The 20,674-nt window shown below is 54.3% G+C and overlaps 1 protein-coding gene across 2 annotated transcripts in view; it reads right to left on the bottom strand.

Moving 5' to 3' along the window:
- Positions 1–13,868, bottom strand: part of DNMBP (dynamin binding protein) — a 47,178-nt gene extending 33,310 nt beyond the window's left edge. Inside the window, exons 1-3 of one of the 2 annotated variants that reach the window (XM_065408314.1) lie at positions 13,724–13,868; positions 9,993–10,115; positions 7,564–9,525 (exon numbers count right to left, since the gene is read on the bottom strand). In XM_065408314.1, the coding sequence (XP_065264386.1) occupies positions 7,564–9,525; positions 9,993–10,115; positions 13,724–13,868 (2,230 nt within the window). Of the gene's footprint in view, positions 1–1,268; positions 1,363–7,563; positions 9,526–9,992; positions 10,116–13,723 lie in introns of those variants that run through there. The other variant, XM_065408315.1, reaches the window with a different exon arrangement.
- Between the last annotated feature and the right edge of the window lie 6,806 nt (positions 13,869–20,674).

The following is a 20,674-nucleotide window of genomic DNA, read 5'->3' as shown; positions in this document are numbered from 1 at the left end:
CGCATGCCAGTAATATATTTTAACGTTTTTAGAATGTCTCTTTCTATAAGTCTATAATATATAACTAAACTATTGTTGTATGTAAAGTAAATAAGGTTTTTGAAATGTTTAAGAAGTTTCATTTAAAATTAAATTAAAATGCAGAGCCCCCTCGACTGGTGGCCAGGACCTGGGCAGTGTGAGTGCCACTGAAAATCAGCTTGCATGCCGCCTTCGGCACGCGTACCATAGGTTGCCTACCCCTGGTCTAGGGAAAACGTAGGCACTGCAAAATATGGAGTTGGCGCTGCCAGAAGCAAGGGGCATTCCTCCCTCTGATATCAGTGACCAGCTCACTACCAGGGACAGCTAGGCTGCTAGGTGTCATCTTTTGAAATTCAAAACCACATCCCTGATCTCTCATGGTCTTAAAAATCCCTCCTCTTAGGGAAATGTCAGAGGATCAGCCCTGGTGTCTTTGCCCAGTGGAATTCTGCAAGGTGGTAATTGGCCTCCCTACATTTCCAAATGGATACAGTATCTTTCTTCCCTTCCTATATAACGTGGGTTGTAGCCCACGAAAGCTTATGCTCTAATAAATTTGTTAGTCTCTAAGGTGCCACAAGTACTCCTGTTATTTCTTCCCTTCCTATCTCAAACTCCTGCATAGCATGATTGCTGTGAGCTGCTGTTAAATAGCTGTCAGGTTCCACCCAGGGAGGGCTGCATGGCAGAGTTGGGGGAGTGGTTCCTAGATACAGTTACTGAAGCACCCTGGAAACTAGTAGGGTGAAGCACTATAGAAATGGAAGATTATCAGATTAAATACCCAGTGAGTCACAAGTCACCACCAGCTGAACCCAGCCAGGAGTCAGTCAAAGGCTAATAGGGATGGACAAAGCAGGGTCATAGCTTGCTACCTACCAAAAAAATGAAAAGCAGAAATGTGGTCTAGCAATCTGTGCAGGGGGCTGGGAGCCAGGCCTCCCGAGTTCTAATCCTAGTTCTGAATCTGACCCAGTAACTCTGGGCAAAGTCCCTTCCTCTCTCTGCCTCCGGCAATGATTCTGACATGCAGTGATGGTTATTTAACATTTGTAATGAGCTAACTTTGAAAATGTCATTCACTCATAGGCTGTTCTCACTGTACTATCTGCTGTGCAATGTATTACTACAGCTCATGGCAGGGGGCTGGTCTCGCTGGTAGCTCTGGTGTTGGCATGAGAAGTGCAAAAATCCCTTACACGCACTGTGTCCCAAGCTAATTCCCAACCAATTTTGTTTTGTACCTTGCTTTTCCTTCCTGGTCTGTACAAACTCGCAGTGCCTCAGGGCACTGGGGGCTGTCCGCCTGTAACAGCTATTCCGCTGCCAGGAGTCTGCACCACTTGCTCTCTCGGCCTCGTGCTCCCAGGTCCGGCTCCAGTCTGAATGCCCCATATGTTTCCTTGAGTATCCATCTCCCAAACTCTCCAAATCCAGCTGCCTGTGCTTTGTGGCCACTTTCTCTGGCTCCCCAAAGCCACTGTATTCCGCATCCCAAGTCCTGGGCTCTCTGCTCCAGATGTCTGGTCCCAGATTAGACACCTCACAATTTTCACTGATTCCAGCCAGATTCCTACAATCTGTAACACAGCTCTTGGGTTTCCTACAGGGCTCAAAGTCCTGGTTTAAATTCCTGAGGCCCATATTCGGGCCTTCCCACTTCCTGTAGCCCCCAGAGTCTACATCCCTGATATACTGTCTTTCTGTCTTCCTAGAATCTCTGTCCCCATCTGCTCTTCTGTGGTCCGTATACTGAACACCTCCCTTTCTATAACCCCCACAGTCTTCATCCTCTTTATAGCGACTATCTGTCTTCCTATACTCCTCATCTGCTCTCCTACGGTCGATATACTTAGTATCATCTTTCCTGTAATCCTCATAGTCCCCATCTGCTCTCCTGTGATCCATATACTGAATAACTCCCTTCTTATGATCTCCATAGTTTACATCCTCTCTATACTGTCTTTCTGCCTTCCTAGAATCTCTGTCTCCATCTGCTCTCCTGTAGTCCATATACGGAATATCTCCCTTTCTATTACTCCCATAGTATTCATCCTCTTTATATCGGCTGTCTGTCTTCCTATAAGCCTCATCTGCTCTCCTGCGGTCCATATACTTAGTATCATCTTTCCTGTAATCCTCATAGTCTCCATCTGCTCGCCTGTGGTCCATATACGGAATATCTCCCTTTCTATTACTCCCATAGTATTCATCCTCTTTATATCGGCTGTCTGTCTTCCTATAAGCCTCATCTGCTCTCCTACGGTCCATATACTTAGTATCATCTTTCCTGTAATCCTCATAGTCCCCATCTGCTCTCCTGTGATCCATATACCGAATAACTCCCTTTTTATAATCCCCATAGTCTTCATCATCCCTATACTGGTTTATTACCTTTCTGGAATCCCCACAGTCACGCTCCACTCTCCTAAGGTCCATATACTGACTTTCTCCCTTCCTATAATCCCTGTAGTCCTCATCTACTCTCCCATGCTCCATACACTGGCTTTCTCCCTTCCTATAAGGCTCACACTCTCTGTCCAGTGACCGGGAGTCCACATACTGCCGTTCTCCTCTGTATTTGTCATTCCAGCCATGGTCTCTGTACAGCTTGTCCAGCTCAGTGATGTCCCGTCTCTTCAGAGTGCTGCAGTCCTCATATTCCCAGCTGAGGAGCCGGGGCTCCTGCTTTGGAACTTTGGCCCCATTTCTTGCCCTGGGGTAAGTGCACATGTTTCTCTTGGCGTGCAGAGTGCCCAGCCCTGGTCAGCTCCAAGAGCCCGGGCCTGGCCTGCAGCCACCTCTCTCCAGCGCTCCAGGACTCTTCCTGAGTAACTCTGGACGCTCCCTTCTGAAACTCTCTGCCTGAAATTCACTTGTAAGACTTTATTTAACCTTCGTACCCAATCAGCAGCCAGCTCCAGCCTCTCCCACCTGCTGCCCGAGGTAATTAGTAACCAGCCTTCTGTGAGCTGGGGCTGCGGATTGGATGGGCCTGCCCTGCCCAAACCGGCTTCTCTGCTTTGTTATGTTGAAGGCGGCAGCCAGCGACCTCTCCGAAGGGCCCTGCAGGCTGCTTAGAGGCAGGGAAGAGCTGGCACTGGGGCATGAGGTAGCCTCACACTGAGAACAGCACACACCAACGTCCCGCCCCCCCCCGGCAGAAAAAGAGAAACAAGCAGGGCCACAGGAAATCACAGACCCGTTAGCTCCTGTGGAGCCCTCTCCCACATATTCCCAGGGCTCTCCCTAGCTCTCCCCGGCCAAACTCCAGGGGGTTGCCTTGATTACTCACCCACAGAGCAGAGTCATCAGCTGCCAGGACAGAGATGAGGCGCAATCAGGCCACACAAAGCTCTTCCTGCAGGGCTGTCCTGGGGTCCTGCTGTAACATGAACTGGGCAGTGTCTAACATGTCTACACTAGAGACTGTGCAACGGCACGGGTGTACCACTACAGCTGCACCTGCGTAAGGTCTCCCGTGCAGCTGCCCTATGCCGACGGGAGAGAGCTCTCCTGTCAATGTAATTAAACCATCCCCAAAGAGTAGCGGTAGCTACGCTCGCAGGAGAGCGTCTCCCACCAAAATACCACGGTCCACACCGGCGCTCCTGTCAGTGTCGCTTATGTCACTCGAGAGGGTGTTTTTTCACACTGTTGAGTGACATAAGCTATACTGACAAAAGTACTAGTTCAGACACAGCCCGTCAGTCACACAGACAGCGAGAGCTGCCCCTATTTAGGCACGGTCTCTGCCCTGCTCCAAATTAATGACTGACATATTCTCTCCTGCTCTGGCTTCCCAAAGGGAACGTTTTGAACATGGCTGGGCCCTTCTCCGGGATTTCTCCTGGCCTACCCTGGGAGGTGGCCAAAGCCTTGGGTGGCTTGGAGTAAGCTCTGCCCTGCTCACTCTAGTCTGCGTCTAGCTCCAATTAATGCAGCGTCCCAGGGGGACATTCCTGCCCTGGTGGGTGGTCCTACACCTGCAGGCTGGTCTGTGAGGCAATGTGAGCCTCTCCAACTGAACAGAGGTAGCTACTGCTTGACATGTCATCCATCTTGGCATTGTTGCTCCTGAAGGACTACTGGCCTGCCAGGGGCCAACAGAGCTGTGCTGGGTGGGCCGTGTTCATTCCTTCTCATCAGGACCCACTAAGGCTATGCCTACACTAGAGACCTGTACCGGCTGCACCGCTGTAAGGTCTCCCGTGTAGCTATGCTGATGGGAGAGAGATCTCCTGCTGGCGTAATTAAACCACCCCCAAGGAGCAGCGGTGGTGCTCTCCCACCGACATAGCACTGTCTGCACTGGCGCTTCTGTCGGTAAAACTTATGTCACTCGGGGAGTGGTTTTTTCACACCCTGACCAACAAAAGTGCTGCTGTAGACATAGCCATAGGGTTACTGGCCTTGAGTAGCTGGGAGAGGCCTGGGTCCAGGCTGCAGGAACTTCCTTCTGTGCCTCCCACTGCAGGATAGACCGTTCTAACATGGCAGGTGCTGGTCATGCGGCCAGACAGGCTGCTTCAGATTCATCTGCAATCTTCAGTCCTGCATTGGAACTGGCAGAGTGGGCTACAGAGCTATCTATTTTCCACCTGAGAGTGGTATCTGCTGCCCAGCACTGTAGTATCTGAGTGCCTTCCACATCGAATTGACAGCAAAAGCAGTCCCCAGTGAATTCCATGGAGTCTCTGGCTCTTCTCCCTTTACAGGGTGAAAACTCTGCCTCAGAGAGGCTTTGGGTTGTTTTAAAATGTATTAATTTACCTTTATTTTTTAAAGTTGATTTGTGTCAAGGTTTTTGTTTGTTCAAGGATGGCAGGTTGTTTGGGATAAGAGGGGTGTCCACGTTAATGAAAGCTGCAGTGTGATATACTTTCTCCAGCCCGTTCTACTTAGGGGTTGGGCTGCTCTTGTCAAGGTAGAGGGAGCTGCAGCCACCAGCCTGGAGCTGATGAACTTGTCAGCTGCCAGGGCCTGGTCTTCATCCAAGAAGAATGGACAGAGTCAGCCTGTCAGGTGGAGATGTTTTTAATGAATACTGAGACAGGGTCAGGCTGGATACTACATTAACTACTGGAGGGTGATGCCCCCAACTGAGGAGAGGTGGAGGTGGTTAACAGCTCCTCAGAGCAATTGCTTATTCTGACTGGTATAACTTAGGTCTTTCCTAGACTTAGTTTAGCCCAGCTGCTCCTCAGGCACACTACAATCTTCCTCTGGCCCTGCATTACCTGGGAGATATTGGGGTCTGCTCTGGACACAAGGATCCATACAGCAGTGTTCTACTGGCATACTGCTGACACCATCACCTTTGGGAGTAGTTTCCAGAAGCTCTGAGGGACACAACACAGCCAAATACCCAGAGACAGCTGCACATCAGAACCATGTGGGACTGGTTGGGAAGGAATGAACAAGGCCCACACAGCGCAGTTCTGTTGCCCCAGCAGGACAGGTAGGCCGGTCAGCTGTACTTCAGGAACAATACTGCCAAGGCAGACAATAGGTCGAGTAGTAGCTGCTTCGGCATCTCATCTGTGTCCACTGTCAGGTCATCGGTCCTCAGAGTGGCCAGCATGGCTCTGGTTCCATGGCCTGGCCTAGACCCACCTGGGAGGGATCTAGGGCCTCAGCAGAGGCAGGTGCTGCTGGAATCGGTTCCCTGCCACCCCCTTGACAGTTGTGCCAGGATGGGGTGGTCAGTGCTGGGGCAGGTGTTTGTAAGGACCTCGGCAAGAAGGGCTAGGATCCAAGGACCACAGGCCAGGGCATCTGCCAGAGGGTTTTGGTAATTTCTCTCATCAGAAGGCCCAGGTGTTCCCTTGCTGACCTTGAGCACCTGGGAGAGGCTTGGGTCCAGGCTGCAGGGACTCCCTTCTATGCTCCCCTCTGCAGGACAGACCTAGTTCTGACACGGCAGGTGCTGGTCATGGGGCCAACACTGTTCTTCTGGAGAAGGATCTTCCAGTCTCAGTCACTGCCATGGCACAGGTTCAGCCAGATCCCTCCCCTGTCCAGGGAAGTGGGGCTCCCACCTCGTCCTTGGGGGAACAGCGCCCTAGCCAGATGCATCCCCCACCAGGGACTATTCCTTCAGGTTCAGCATCACACCAAATCATCTCTCCCTCCCCGGTGCTTTGCAGGCTGTTATCCTCTCTCCCCCAACCCACAGTTACATGGATTTATTCGCTTTAATCAAGGCCCCATGTGCTCTGAACCAGACAGACCTAAATTCTGCAACTCGAACCCTGCATTCTGCCGCTCTGCAACAGGAGGTCTGTGGCAGCTTCGTTTAAAAGACGGAATGGAGATCTGTAATTAATTCAGTAAAGAATGCAGACCCCCAGCAGCAGCTCTAGTGCTATTTGTTCTGATGGTGAATCCAAACGAGCATATGCTGTGCCCATGGTTTCAGTGGCCACTAGTGTTTGTGTACTGCGAAGAGAGCTGGATGGCAGAAGCACTAAAGGGGGTGAAGTGGCACCTGGAAGGGGAGAGAGGTGCCGTAGGAGTGTAGGAGAAGCACACAGGTCAGATGTTTCTGTTAAAATGGTCAGTAGTGAAACAGTTAATGTGGATATTTAACTCACCGTCTTTACGTTTCAGAGACAACACCGCACTGAGAGAAATGGGGCAGGTCTCCCCTCTTAGAGCAACTGTTACAGGCTCTTTGCAGACTCAGGCAGATATCACTGCACCAGTTACTCCCAAGTCACATGTTTAAGCTTTTCTTGACCATCATAAGCATGGGAGAATTATTTTTTCTAATGGAAGCTGAAATTCTGGACTCCACAGAATGGCAGGTGCATGGGACCCTGCTTTAGTCTTTCCCACTAACTCAGCTCAGGTTCACTGCTCTTCTCTACATACTCTGATTTGTCTGGCACAGAGAGGTCCAGAGTGGAACACAACTTCCCATGGCTCTGGAGCTCCATTTCAGGCAGGAGCCCTTCAGCAAGCATAGTGTCAGAGCTGGCCAAAAGCTGCCACCTGTCTCTCCACAGGCACTGTCAGATCTGCTGTTTCCAGGGAGTTGCCTTCCTCTAAGGCAGCTCTGGGCCTGCTGCTTCCCCCACAAACAAGGGGAGAGAGGGTGGGATGCAGGGACCATATTATTCCTGAGAGAGAGGGCAGGGCAGGGAAGCACCAGCAACAGGCCTGACTGGTGATGGGGACAGGCAATGGAGGGAGAGAAGGACAGGAAGGAAACAGGGATGAGGAGTGTGAAGGGGGAGCAGTACAAGGGGAGGAGTGGGGAAGGTGAGCCTGAGGGACATACGGAAGGATGACCAAAGGGGGTGTCAAAAGAGGGGGAGGAGATGAGGGAACAGGGAGGGGGCATTGGGGGAGCTTCATTAATGAAAATTAGTACAAGAACAACTCTGACAAAAATAGACAAACTTCAGAACTCAGAAGGAAAGAGGAGGAGCCAGTTGCCACAGCGGCCTGGTCAAGGGTGGGGCCAGAACCCCTGACACAGAGAAAGGGCCAGTACCTCCCACACCCTGATTTCCAGGGCTGCTGCAGTCTCACCTCTCAGCTCCTGCAACTCTGCACTGAGGCTTTTGATGTTGGAGTCACAGAAATCCAGGTTCTCCAGGGTCTCTGATCTCACCAGCTCATCCTGCTGCTCCTCTAGCATCGAGGTCAGCTCAGCTCGAGTCTTGCCATAAGCCTCCAGGTCTTGTTCCACCTCCCGGATCCTTGTCAGCAGAAAGGGGCACTGACGTGCAGCTGCCCCATCTGCATCCCCCTGGCCCTCCTCTGCCCGTGGCTCCTGCCTGGGCTGGCTCCTGGGCTGAAGCTGTGGAGAGGCCGTGTTCCTTCTCTGACTGCTTGGAGGAGGGAGAGGGGCTGGCCGGGAGGGCCGCACTGAGAAGGAGGGAGAAACGGCTGGGGCGTTGGGGCGAGGAGGTGGAGGCCTTAGGCCCTTCCTCCTCTCCGGCAGCCTCCAGTGGGGGGCACACTCTGGGGAGCCACGCACAATGTCCTTCTCTGAACTGTAGTCCAGAATGGAGAAGTGTCGGGAGACCTTCTTGTCCGACTCAGCTCCAGAGCTAGTCAGGCTCTTCTCAAATTGCGCCAGCTGCTCTGTCAGCTTGGAGTCGAGGTCAGTGCAGCTGTCTCCATGCAGCATGGGCGAGGGCCGGTCTGCTAGGGCACCAGGCCATGTATCCAGGCCCTCGTGGGCACCACTGAAGCTGGAAGAGCGGGATTTAGATTTCTGCCTTTGATCTTCCACCCAGCTGGCCAGATCCTGGAAAAGGGTGCTCCGCCGACCTTCTCCAGGCTCTGCCGCAGCCCAGCTGCTGGAAGAAGGGAAGACTTGTCTCCTGCTACTGCGCAGGGGAGAGCGTAGTGCCCATGGGGGAACACTGGGACTCTGTCCATCCCTCTCAGGTGAGGCAGGGATGTCCAAGGGCCTTTGCAAGGCCCAAGGGCTCTGGCTGGGCTCCAATTCAACCGCCTGGCAACGGAGTCTGCTCTTGGGCTGGGGAGGGAGCTGAGGGGCGGGGAAAATGCCATTGATAGCCTTTGCAGAGTCAATGGGAAGGGAGCCCACTGTGTCCTTGGGAAGGGGCCCCTGGAGCTCTGTGCTGGGAGGGTGCCCTTCCAAGGATGCAGGCTTGCACTGTCCAACCCCAACATCAGAAGGACCCTCTGACCTCATTGCTGTTTGGGACGAAGTTGTATTGGACTTCCCTTCAACATGGTGTGAGCCCCTGGCACTCAGGTCTTCCCCTTCCTCCCCTTGCAGGGGAAGGGCCCCAGCACAGGCACTCGCTGGGTCCTGATGGATGGCCATTCCACAGCTGCCTTCTTCCTGCGACTTCCCAGTGCCCCTCTTTTCCCTGCAGGGAGCAGAGCCCTCCAGCCTGACAAACCGATGAGGAAAAATGCCACGTCTCCCCCTCAGCATGCCCTCCAACCAGCCATCTTCCAGTGCCCCCACAATCTGGATTCTGTCTCCCACATCAAAATCCAGCTCCTGGGGCTCCAGCGCTTGGAACTGATAGAGGGCAATGCCATACGTGCCCAGCGGCTCCTCACTCCCTTCCTGCCCGCCCTCCTCCTCGGGGGGCACATCTGCCAGGCCATTAACACTGTAACTCTCGGAGGGCCCCGGCCCCTCTGGGCCACCTGTCACTCTCAAGGGACCCAGCAGCTCCACGAAGCCCTCTGGGAAAATCCCGCTTCGATCTCCCAGCTCCCCTGTGAACCAGCCAGGCTCAGGGATATCGACAATGGTGATAACATCCCCTTCCCTAAAGTCCAGCTCCTCCTCCAGCTGGGCAGAGAGGCTCATCAAGGCTCGGGCTTGGCCCAGTGAGTCAGCAGGTATGTCCAGGACAGTGCTCTGAGAGAGCCGGCGGCCCCAGGGCGAGAGGCAAAGCTCCCGCACGCATGACGATGGGAAGAAGCCCCTGGAGCCCCGGCAGCTTCTACCCTGGAGCCAACTGGGGGCTAGGGAGCCACTCAGGATCACCAAGTCTCCTGGGGGAGAATGAGAAACACAGGGTCAGGGACTCACCTCCATGGCAATTTCTGAGTCTTTCCCCATTCCCCTTCCAGGCCTGGTCACCTCCTTTGCCAGCCCAGCCACGCAGAGTGCAGTGGTGGGGCACCTGAGCACACCTACATGGTAGTGGCCCAGCCCCACAGATGACACCAGGGCTGTGGGGCCACCTGTAGACCACCCCAGTGCAGCGTATGTGTATGAGAGATGGGGGCAGGACATGCAGAACTCAGGACGCAGGGTACGAAGCGGGCCCGAGTCCCGCAGGTGCAGAGGGGTAGGAGCACAAGGCAGCCTGTGGACCTAGAATCCACAGCTCTGTTAGGAAACCCCTCCTCAGCGCTGAGCTCTAGGTTCCCTCTATTTCCCCAGGCACATGAGTGACAGAAAGGGACAGGACAGGGGAGGGGGAGGGCAGGAGCCAACTGGAGGGAGAGGAGGTTACCTCTCTGCAGCGACAGGCTCCCTGGCTCCTGGGACGTGAAGTCATTAGTGCAGACAAACAGCTTCTCTCCCTGCTTCAAACTGGGAATATCCACTGCCTCCACAAAACTGCTCGGAAACTGCCCTAGAATGAGAAGCAGTTGTCAGCACATGGTCACCCCTTCCCCAGGGGCCCAGACTGGCTCCCCCATTCCCAACTCCTCTAAGATCCACCCCACCCCCCATCACCACCCAGCCTCCCCCGGGATCTACCTTGACTCCAGCCCCACCATCACTCGGACTCGTCCCGCCCCTCTCCAGGATCCCCTCTGGTGGGCCCCATGGCCCACAGAAATGACCATGGGTTTGGAAGTCAGGAGCTCGAGGATTTCTGAAAATGTTTTTCTTTATTATATTTTAAGAAAAATATAGTACCCTCCCCCCTGCATGCCCAACAGACCAACCAACGCCCCAGGGCAAGGAGCAGCCCACTTGAATTACTGTGACCTCACTGTCACCAACACCCAGACAGGGAAAGCAAAAATATAATCTTTAGCCTCCATCTTCTGTCTTATGACAGGAAAGCCCCATGTCAGGATCAGGATGTACTGGTTATAAAAAGAGGCCCCAATCCTGCAATCGGACCTGCCCCCTGGGGTGCTGCAAGACTTGGGTTGTAAGCTACAAAGTGCTATGGTCATGAAAAACGTGCCACAGACAGTGAAATCTGGTCTTTTGTGTGCTTTCACCCTATACTATACGGATTTAATGGGGGAGGCCAGCGTTTCTCAAATTGGGGGTCCTGACCCAAAAGTGAGTTGCAGGGGGTCGCAATGTTATTTTAGGGGATCACAGTATTGCCACCTTTACTTCTGTGCTGCCTTCCGAGCTGGGCAGCCGAAGAGTGGTGGCTGTTGGCCAGGCACCCAGCTCTGAAGGCAGCGCCCCGCCAGCAGCAGCACAGAAGCATGGCAATACCAGACCATGTCACCCTCACTTCTGTGCTGCTGCCTTCAGAGCTGGGCAGCCAGAAAGCGGTGGCTGCTGACTGAGGCCCAGCTCTGAAGGCAGCAAAGCAGAATACTATACCATGCTACCCTTACTTCTGCACTGCTGCTGGCCGCGGCTCTGCCTTCAGAGCTGGGTTCCCGGCCAGCAGCTGCCGCTCTCCAGCTGTTCAGCTCTGAAGGCAGCACAGAAGTAAGGGTGGCAATACCCCAACCCACCCTACAATAACCTTGCAACCCCCTCACATCTCCTTTTTGGGTCAGAACCCCTACAATTACAACACCGTGAAATTTCAGATTCAAACAGCTGAAATCATGACATTTACAATTTTAAAAATCCTATGACCATGAAATTGACCAAAATGGACCGTGAATTTGGTAGGGCCCTAATTCCATGGGACAGGTTAGCAACATCTCCAGTGTTTAGGCAGGTGCTCAGATACTATGGTGAGATATGGCTCAGATACCAACAGGCTGATTACCATGATGAGGGAAACTGCCCTGTGCAGATGCTCTGGTAGCCAGTAAAGTTGGGTTTACATATTTTTTTCTGGAAAAATCACAGGGATAATGAGCTGGATGCTCTCTTGACATCCTGACATGGTTCTTCCCAATTCAGTGTAATTCAATGTGTCACTATCCTTAATCTGCAGCACCAGTGGCCTAATATGCACCTGAATTCTAACCAGGTTCTACTGCTGACTTCCTGTGTGATCTAGACCAAGTTTGTTCCCTGCTCTCTGCCTGGGTTTCCCTCCCTATGAATGGAAATAAGAATCCTGCTACATCTCACACCAAGTTGTGAGGCTTCATTAATTAATTTCCATGTCATGTTAAGTATTATTATGGGTAAGTTGCAGCCTCTCCATTCTAAAGGTCTATTTTAGGCCCCCTATAACTTTTGGTTTGGAAAATTAGTTTGAAAATAGTCAGATTTGCTCAGAGAGAAAGCAGGAAATTCAAATGGTTTTTCAGTTACAAGTCATTAAGAATTAGCCTGATTGACTTTTGTCTGTTTCTTCATCTTTGAGCTAGCAGGACACACCTGGTTACTGCCCCTTCACCCTCTCCACAGCCATATCTCCTTAAGAATGCAGGTCCAGGGGGAAAGTACTGTGATTAAGCAGCTGTTGGTGATTTTCCTTGTAGACAGTTTGGGGCCAATGATGTCAGTAGAAGCAGGAGCAGGCTGACTGTGTGTGCATACTTATGTGCACACATATTGCCCTCTGTTGGCCACCTGAGGCATAGCGAGAAGATAAGGGTTGTTCTGCAGAGGTCTGCGTGTTTGGAGCTACAGGACCAGGACCCTGGGTCTTTGCTCTGTTACAAAGGAGGGGAAGTAGCCTCTCCAAAGTTAAGGCTGCAATCACAGTCCTATTCTAAGGTTGATTTGATTCCACTTTGTAACTAGACGAGAACAATCGTCACGTTTTGAGGTGATCTGGTTCCCATCTGACTGAGAGCTCGAATGTTCTCTCAATATTATTATTACACCGAGAAAGAGCTGTTGAGATTACGAGATTTTAAAATGGCCCTTTATGGGAATTTTGGAGCTTCCAATCTTTCTTTATGTCCTTTCAGGAGCCCAATGAAATCACATTCCATCCTGAGCTGGATAGGTCTAGATACCGGCCCGTGGGAGAGGGAGTTTTCAGAAGCAGAAATAGGCGGATGTTGAAGAGACTGTCATGGAGAGGCAGAAGAGCCCAGCAGGCAGGGCACGGGACCAGAGCTCCGGAGACTCGGGGTCTGTTTCTAGTTCCGCCACTGACCCGCAGGTTACTTCCCCTCTCTGTGCCTTTGTTTCCCTCCCACCCTTTCATGGCCTTGTCCAGTAGCCTGTGAGCTCGTCAGGGCAGGGACTGTCTCTCTCACTACATGTTGTACAGCACCTGGCACAATTGGGCTCCCACCTACTGAGGATTTGTCTGCACTCAGCGCTACTGAAAAAAACAAAAACAAGAACAAGGACTGTCTGAAGACTCGACATGAAGCTGACAGGAAAAAATTCTGAGCATCAGATACAGCCCAAGTGAGGGAAGACTCCACGATCTGGTCAAACAGCTCTGGCCCCTGTATTTGCCATCAGACTGGCCCTTGGCCGAGGGGGAATGTACCCAGATGGGGTAACTGACCTGCCTGAGGTTACCTAGGACAGTGGTTCTCAACCTTTTTCCACTTGCAGACTCCTAAAAAATTTTGAATGGTGTGGACCCCTTTGAAAACCTATTGTCTGTATCTACAGTTGAATTCGGTTCGGTTTTCAGTCTGTCTTTCGGGGACCCCTGCAGACCAGCAGTCCCCAAACCTTTTTGTCCATGTCCCCCCTTACCTGTTCTGCGCCCTCCCCGGAACCACGGTCAGGAGCCGGGACCAGGAGCCGGGGCTATGGCTGTGGCTGGGGCCGGGAGCCAGGGGCCGTGGCTGGGAGCGGGCCCGGGGTCGGGAACTACGGCCAGAAGCGAGCCCATGGTTGGGGCCAGGAGCCAGGGACCACAGCCGGACCTGCAGCTGTGGCTGGTGGGGAGAGCAGGGCTGGGTGGTGCTTCCTCCCTGCTCCCCTTGGGGCTGGCCTGGGCCCTGCCGCGCCCCCCCAAAATGTTCCTCCATGCCCCCTAGGAGGCGTTCCCCATAGTTTGGGGACCATGGCCTTAGAAATAGTCCGCAGACCACAGGGTGAGAACCACTGACCCTAGGAAACCTCCATCTCTGTGGGTCCCGCTCAGCACCTTTCAGCTCTTACCTGTGACCCCCTCCTTCTTCCCAAGGAGCCAGAACTCGTCCACCACCCGCAGCACCTCTATGACGTCCCCCACAAACAGGGGCAGCTCTTCGGAGACGCTGGGGCAGAAATCAAAGACAGCTCGCACCACGGATCCAGCCTCCATTGCTCAGGATCTGCAGGACAGGACACAGACAGACTCAGTCCCTCAGGCTAGACACACGGCAATGACACAGAGTCGCCAGAGAGAGAGAGAGCAATGAGCATGGTGTAAATGCTGAGACAGACCAAACACTCTCTGAGGAAAACGGGGCAATGACCACACGGGGGCCCTGTGCCTGCACTCCCTCATCCCACAGGGATCAGAGCTCATTGCAGGGGGAGCTGAAGCCCTACAGCAAGGATGGCTCGCAGTGCTCTCTGGACCCTGGTGCCAGAGTGTGCACTTGTGCTGAACTCAGGGGAGATAATCGGGAAGAAGCAGAGAGAGATGCTGGAAATTAATTCCTGTCAGAAAGGAAATAAGAGGCGGGAGAGGAAGCTCACTGCTTCCCTGACACACCAGACTGGGCACAACGCCTGCCATGAGCTGCACGAGGGACCTGCAGGCAGATAAACAGCAGCAGCAACTTTACCTTGCCTCTGACAGTCATATAGAAGAGGTACAGGGTGCCGCAACACCCACCCACATACTGCCAGAGCCATGGGGGCACCGGGCACTGCAACACCTATTCACACACTGCCAGAGCCACGGGGGGCACCGGGCACTGCAACACCTATTCACACACTGCCAGAGCCACGGGGGGCGTGCCACCACCCACCTGTGCACTGCCAGAGCTACAGGGGGCACAGGGCACTGCAACACCCACTCACACAATGCCAGAGCCATGGGGGCACCGGGCACTGCAACACCTATTCACACACTGCCAGAGCCACGGGGGGCGCGCCACCACCCACCTGTACACTGCCAAAGCCATGGGGGGAATGGGGCACTGGAGCATCCACCCACACACTGCCAGAGCCACGGGGGGCACCGCAACACCCACCTGTGCACTGCCAGAGCCACGGGGGGCACCACAACACCCACCCACACACTGCCAGAGCCACGGGGGGCACAACACCCACCCATGCACTGCCAGAGTCATGGGGGGAATGGGGCACCGGAGCACCCACCCGTGCACTACCAGAGTCATGGGGGGAATGGGGCACCGGAGCACCCACCCGTGCACTGCCAGAGTCATGGGGGGAATGGGGCACTGGAGCACCCACCCACACACTGCTAGAGCCACGGGGGGCACCGCAACACCCACCCGTGCACTGCCAGAGCCACAGGGGGCACCACAACACCCACACACACACAGCCAGAGCCGTGGGGGGCGCGCCACCACCCACCCGCACACTGCCAGAGCCACAGGGCAAACCTCAACACTCACCCGCACACTGCCAGAAGCACGGGGGGCACCACAACACCCACCCATGTACTGCCAGAGCCACGGGGGGCACTGCAACACCCACCCGCACACTGCCAGAGTCACAGGGCAAACCTCAACACTCACCCACTCACTGCCAGAGCCACGGGGGGCACAACACCCACCCATGCACTGCCAGAGTCATGGGGGGAATGGGGCACCGGAGCACCCACCCGTGCACTACCAGAGTCATGGGGGGAATGGGGCACCGGAGCACCCACCCGTGCACTACCAGAGTCATGGGGGGAATGGGGCACTGGAGCACCCACCCACACACTGCTAGAGCCACGGGGGGCACCGCAACACCCACCCGTGCACTGCCAGAGCCACAGGGGGCACCACAACACCCACACACACACTGCCAGAGCCGTGGGGGGCGCGCCACCACCCACCTGCACACTGCCAGAGCCACAGGGCAAACCTCAACACTCACCCACTCACTGCCAGAGCCACGGGGGGCACAACACCCACCCATGCACTGCCAGAGTCATGGGGGGAATGGGGCACCGGAGCACCCACCCGTGCACTACCAGAGTCATGGGGGGAATGGGGCACCGGAGCACCCACCCGTGCACTACCAGAGTCATGGGGGGAATGGGGCACTGGAGCACCCACCCACACACTGCTAGAGCCACGGGGGGCACCGCAACACCCACCCGTGCACTGCCAGAGCCACAGGGGGCACCACAACACCCACACACACACTGCCAGAGCCGTGGGGGGCGCGCCACCACCCACCTGCACACTGCCAGAGCTACAGGGCAAACCTCAACACTCACCCGCACACTGCCAGAAGCACGGGGGGCACCACAACACCCACCCATGTACTGCCAGAGCCACGGGGGGCACTGCAACACCCACCCGCACACTGCCAGAGTCACAGGGCAAACCTCAACACTCACCCGCACACTGCCAGAAGCACGGGGGGGCATTGCAATACCCACCCATGCACTGTCAGAGCTACGGGGGGCACAGGGCACCACCAAGCACCTATCAGAGTTACGGAGGGGGACAGAGGGCACTGCCACTCATTTCCCCAGTAAGAGCTATGGGCATGGATTGCTCTCCCCATTCCAGTTCACCCAATCACTCGCCCCGAGCCCTCCTTGCAGAAACACGCCTGGGAACACACCCAGCGAGGCGGGCACATGCACACACTGCACCAGTTCCCCATGCGTGCAACGGGCCGTACAACTTAGAAGTGCTGCTGGAAATGACTCTGCAAGCTGAGACCCCCTGTCTGACACAGCTCTATTTTGTATCCAACAGGTCTTCTCTCAAGGCATCTGTAACGCACCCAGCCCAAGCGATGAACCCGCAGCTTGAGCAGAGCTTTCCTCTCATCCGGTCGTGGAGCCCTCAGGAGAGGAACTGGAAGGGCTCCTCTGACTTTGGGACCAGAAAGGAGCTCTCAGTGACTGTGCCTCAGAGAGCAGCGGGGCCGAGATCAGCCGCGGCTCCCCCCACCGCCCCGGGTCTGCACCTCAGAGAGCAGCAGGGCCCAGACCAGCCAGCAGCTCCCCCCACCCCCACTCCAGGGCTGCACCTCAGAGAGCGGCTGGTCCCGGATCAGCCAGCAGCTCCCCCCACCCCTACCACAGGGCTACACCTCAGAGAGCAGCTGGGCCTGGACCAGCCAGAGGCTCCCCCCAGCCCCAGGTCTGCACCTCAGAGAGCAGGAGGGCCCGGATCAGCCAGCAGCTCCCCCCACCCCCACTCCAGGGCTGCACCTCAGAGAGCGGCTGGTCCCGGATCAGCCAGCAGCTCCCCCCACCCCTACCACAGGGCTACACCTCAGAGAGCAGCTGGGCCTGGACCAGCCAGAGGCTCCCCCCAGCCCCAGGTCTGCACCTCAGAGAGCAGGAGGGCCCGGATCAGCCAGCAGCTCCCCCCACCCCCACTCCAGGGCTGCACCTCAGAGAGCAGTGGGCTCCGGACCAGCCAGAGGCTCCCCACACCGCCCCGGGGTCTGCAGCAGTGCCTTTGGGTGCGGAGGAGAACCCAGCCATGGCAACACTTTCTGCTGATGGGGCTGCTTTATTTATCAAGTGCAAATCACCTCACAGAAACAATGCAGAGTTTGTGTTCTGCCAGAATGCTGCCTTGGCATGTCTCTCCTCATCCCAGGCTCTCTCATACAGCCAGCGTACAGGACAAGACACGCACCACCCCACAAAGGGCCTCGGCAGCTCTCACAGCTGGCAGGGGCCGCACAGAACGGGGATGGGTTCACAGACACTCCGAGCCAGAATGTAGGAAACCTGAGCACTGGAGAGTTCTCGGTCTCCTCCTTCAAGGAGAATTTTCAAAAGAGGAGCCTGTTTAGTGCGCCAAAAAGGCCACGTGTGCCCGGGAGAGGGGAAGACGTCCAACACGTGGCCCTGAGGAGCACAAACCCTAATGTGCATCCAAACGAAAATCAAACTACGTGGGTGTGCTGCAGGGGAAGCCCAAGAGCGAGAGTGGGCAGGAAATTAAACAGATGCTTCCAGTAACGTCTTACAGCAGCATCAACAACAAGAGAGAGTAACGCAAGCCTCTGTCTCGAGGGCAGTAAGAGCACGCAGGGAGACTACACGCTGAATCCTACAGTTTCCAGCATACACCATCATGTTTTCTCCCATGCTGCCCCTCGTACAGAGGACAAACTCCCTGCCGACATCCACAAACCCACATCATGTCCTCCAAATTCCCCCTTAACATTCAGCTCTGCCACAGTGCCTGCACAGCACTCGACAATGAGCAAGTGTGCTGTGATGGCTCCTTATCAGGCTAACCAGAATCAGTCACCTTGGATGGCTTGTCTGGCTGTTGTACCGACCTGCCGTCTCATCTTATCCTTCCCATATACACTCTTTGGGGCAGAGGCCATCTCTTCATTATATGTTTATACAGCGCACACAGCACAGTGGAACAGGGTCTAGTAGGCATGCCGCAATACAAATAATACATAACACATAAAATGGAAGGCAATTTTGTACCAGCAAGAAATCAGGGGACCTGAGGGAATGCAGGGACATGTACCAGACACGAGTTCGGGGCTGCAGGGACGGACTGATGCAGAACGAACAACAGAGCTATGTGCTACTCATCTAAATCCTGATTGGGGGAGTGACGAGAGACATGCTAACTATCTGTTAGCCTGTAAGCCCGAAGGAGGATGAAGAGTTATTTAGGGTAGTTCAAGATGGGATAACTGGAGCCCATTTAACTAGAAGAATGTGTAAATGTGTTCAACAGATGTGTCACATGGATGCAGCTAAAGGGTATTTATTACTAAGGACATGATTCTGTCATGGAGGTAACAGATTCCGTGACATCTTCTGGGGCAGGGCTGGAGCAGCGGCCAGAGGGCTGAAGTGGTTGGGTCAGCCCCCCTGGGGCTGGAGCAGCAGCGAGGCTGGAGCAGCTGCGGGAGGTCATGAATTTGTATTTATTGCCTGTGACCTGTCCCTGACTTTTAGTAAAAATACCCGTGAGAGAATCTTTACCTTAGGTATTACCAACACTTAAAGCAGGGGGGGCCAAACTATAGCCCGTGGGCCAAATCTGACCTGTCAGGGCTTTCAATCCGGCCTGCGGGATTGCCAGCCCTGTGGCGCAGTGGGGCTAAGGCAGGATCCTTGCCTGCCCTGGCCCCACGCCTCTCCTGGAAGTGGCCGGCACCACGTCCCTGTGGCCCCTGGGATGGGGGGGGGGGGGAGACAGAGGGCCAATGGGAACCACAGCCAATGGGAGCTTCAGGGGTGGTACCTGCCTGCCCCACCCCATCCCCAGGAGCCACTGCCGGACATGCTGGCTACTTCCAGGAGTGGCGCGGGGCCAGGGCAGGCAGGGATCATGCCTTAGCCCCGCTGCACGCCACTGCCATCCCGGAGCCGCTCGAGGTAAGCAGCACTGGGCCGGAGCCTGCACCCCAAACCCCTCCTGCACTCCGCACCCTAACCCCCTGTCCTTAGCCCCCTGAGCCCCCTGCCGCACCCCTCCTGCACTCTGCACCCCCTCCTACACCCCAACCTCCTGCCTTAAGCCCCCAAATCCCTGCCCTGAGCCCCCTGCCGCATCCCTCCTTGCACCCCAACCCCCTGCCCGGAGCCCCCTGCCACACACTGCACCCCTCTTGCAGCCCAACCCGTTGCCCTGGGCCCCTTCCTGCACACCGCACCCCCTCCCACACTCCACACTCCCTCCTGCACCCCAAGCCCCTGCCCCAGCCCTACATTCATGGCCCTACATACAATTTCCCCACCCAGATGTGGCCCTCAGCCAAAAAGTTTGCCCATCCCTGACTTAAAGTGTTGTGCAGACAGGACATGAGTATTTTTAACAGTGCTAGGGAGCCCTACTCAGAAGCACCTTCCAAACTCAATTACTTAGGAGACAAGAGGTCTTTGTTAAGGATTCAACAACCTCATCCCTTCAACTAAGGGCTAAGAAGGTTCCCAAGGCACATCTCTGGGTCATCCAAAGCATCCTGCAACATAGGTTGTGGAAGTCTGGATTTGTCATTACTAGGCGTTGCAAGTCAAATAATTGACCAATCAAATAATGTCAATTATAAATAATGTCAATGCCATGGTGCCATTCCCTTTTTAGAGCTTCACTTCACTGTGTTTTGCATTTTTCTGAGTTAAAATAACTCAGGTTGTGTATGCACTAGCACTTTTGTCGGTAAAACTTATGTTGCTCAGGGGTGTGAAAAAACACCCCTCCGAGCGACATAAGTTACGCCGTCAGAAGTGCCAGTGTGGACAGCACTATGTCAGCAGGAGATGCTCTATGCTGACAGGAGAGAGCTCTCCTGTCGACACAATTAAATCACTCCCAACGAGCAGCAGTAGCTATGTCAGTAGGAGAAGCTCTCCTGCCAACGTGCATACCACGCTTATATCGGTGTAACTTATGTCGCTCAGGGAGCTGTTTTTGCTTTTTCTCTTTGGCCTTTCTCTTTTTTGTTACTGTTGTTACTGTTCCAATAAATTAGTCTTTAAAATATTTGACCATTTTTGACATTATTTGACCGATATTTGACTGGTCGACTGACCAATAATTTTTGGACTAGTCAAATGCCCAACCCTCATTTACTAATATTTCTATATCAGAGGAAAAAATGTAACCCCCACAACTTTCCAGGCCCCTTCATTCACTATAAAGCAGCTAAAAAGGGGCACTAACCAAATTGTCCTTTCCTTTGCAGGTTGCCTTTAAAACTGAGCTAGAAAGCAATGGGAAAAATACTGAAGAGAACAGTCCCTCTATAGCCTACAGGGAGGGGAAGGGACCAGAGATGTCCCAACAATATAGTGCTTTTGTACCTCACATGACCACACTGCTCCCACCGCTCTGTAACACATTTATCAAACATTTCTGTACTAACGTAGCAAAGTAAAAAATCAGTGAGAGAAACTCACAGCAAATGTGATACAATGTATAGCACTATAAGCCACAAAGAGAACAGAACAGCACCATAAAAATACAAACCAATGCAGAACACTGGACATTC

Source organism: Emys orbicularis, chromosome 7, assembly GCF_028017835.1.
Source record: "Emys orbicularis isolate rEmyOrb1 chromosome 7, rEmyOrb1.hap1, whole genome shotgun sequence".
Taxonomy (NCBI): domain Eukaryota; kingdom Metazoa; phylum Chordata; order Testudines; family Emydidae; genus Emys; species Emys orbicularis.
The sequence above is the reverse complement of the archived record's forward strand: the minus strand, read 5'-3'. Positions and strand labels throughout refer to the sequence as shown.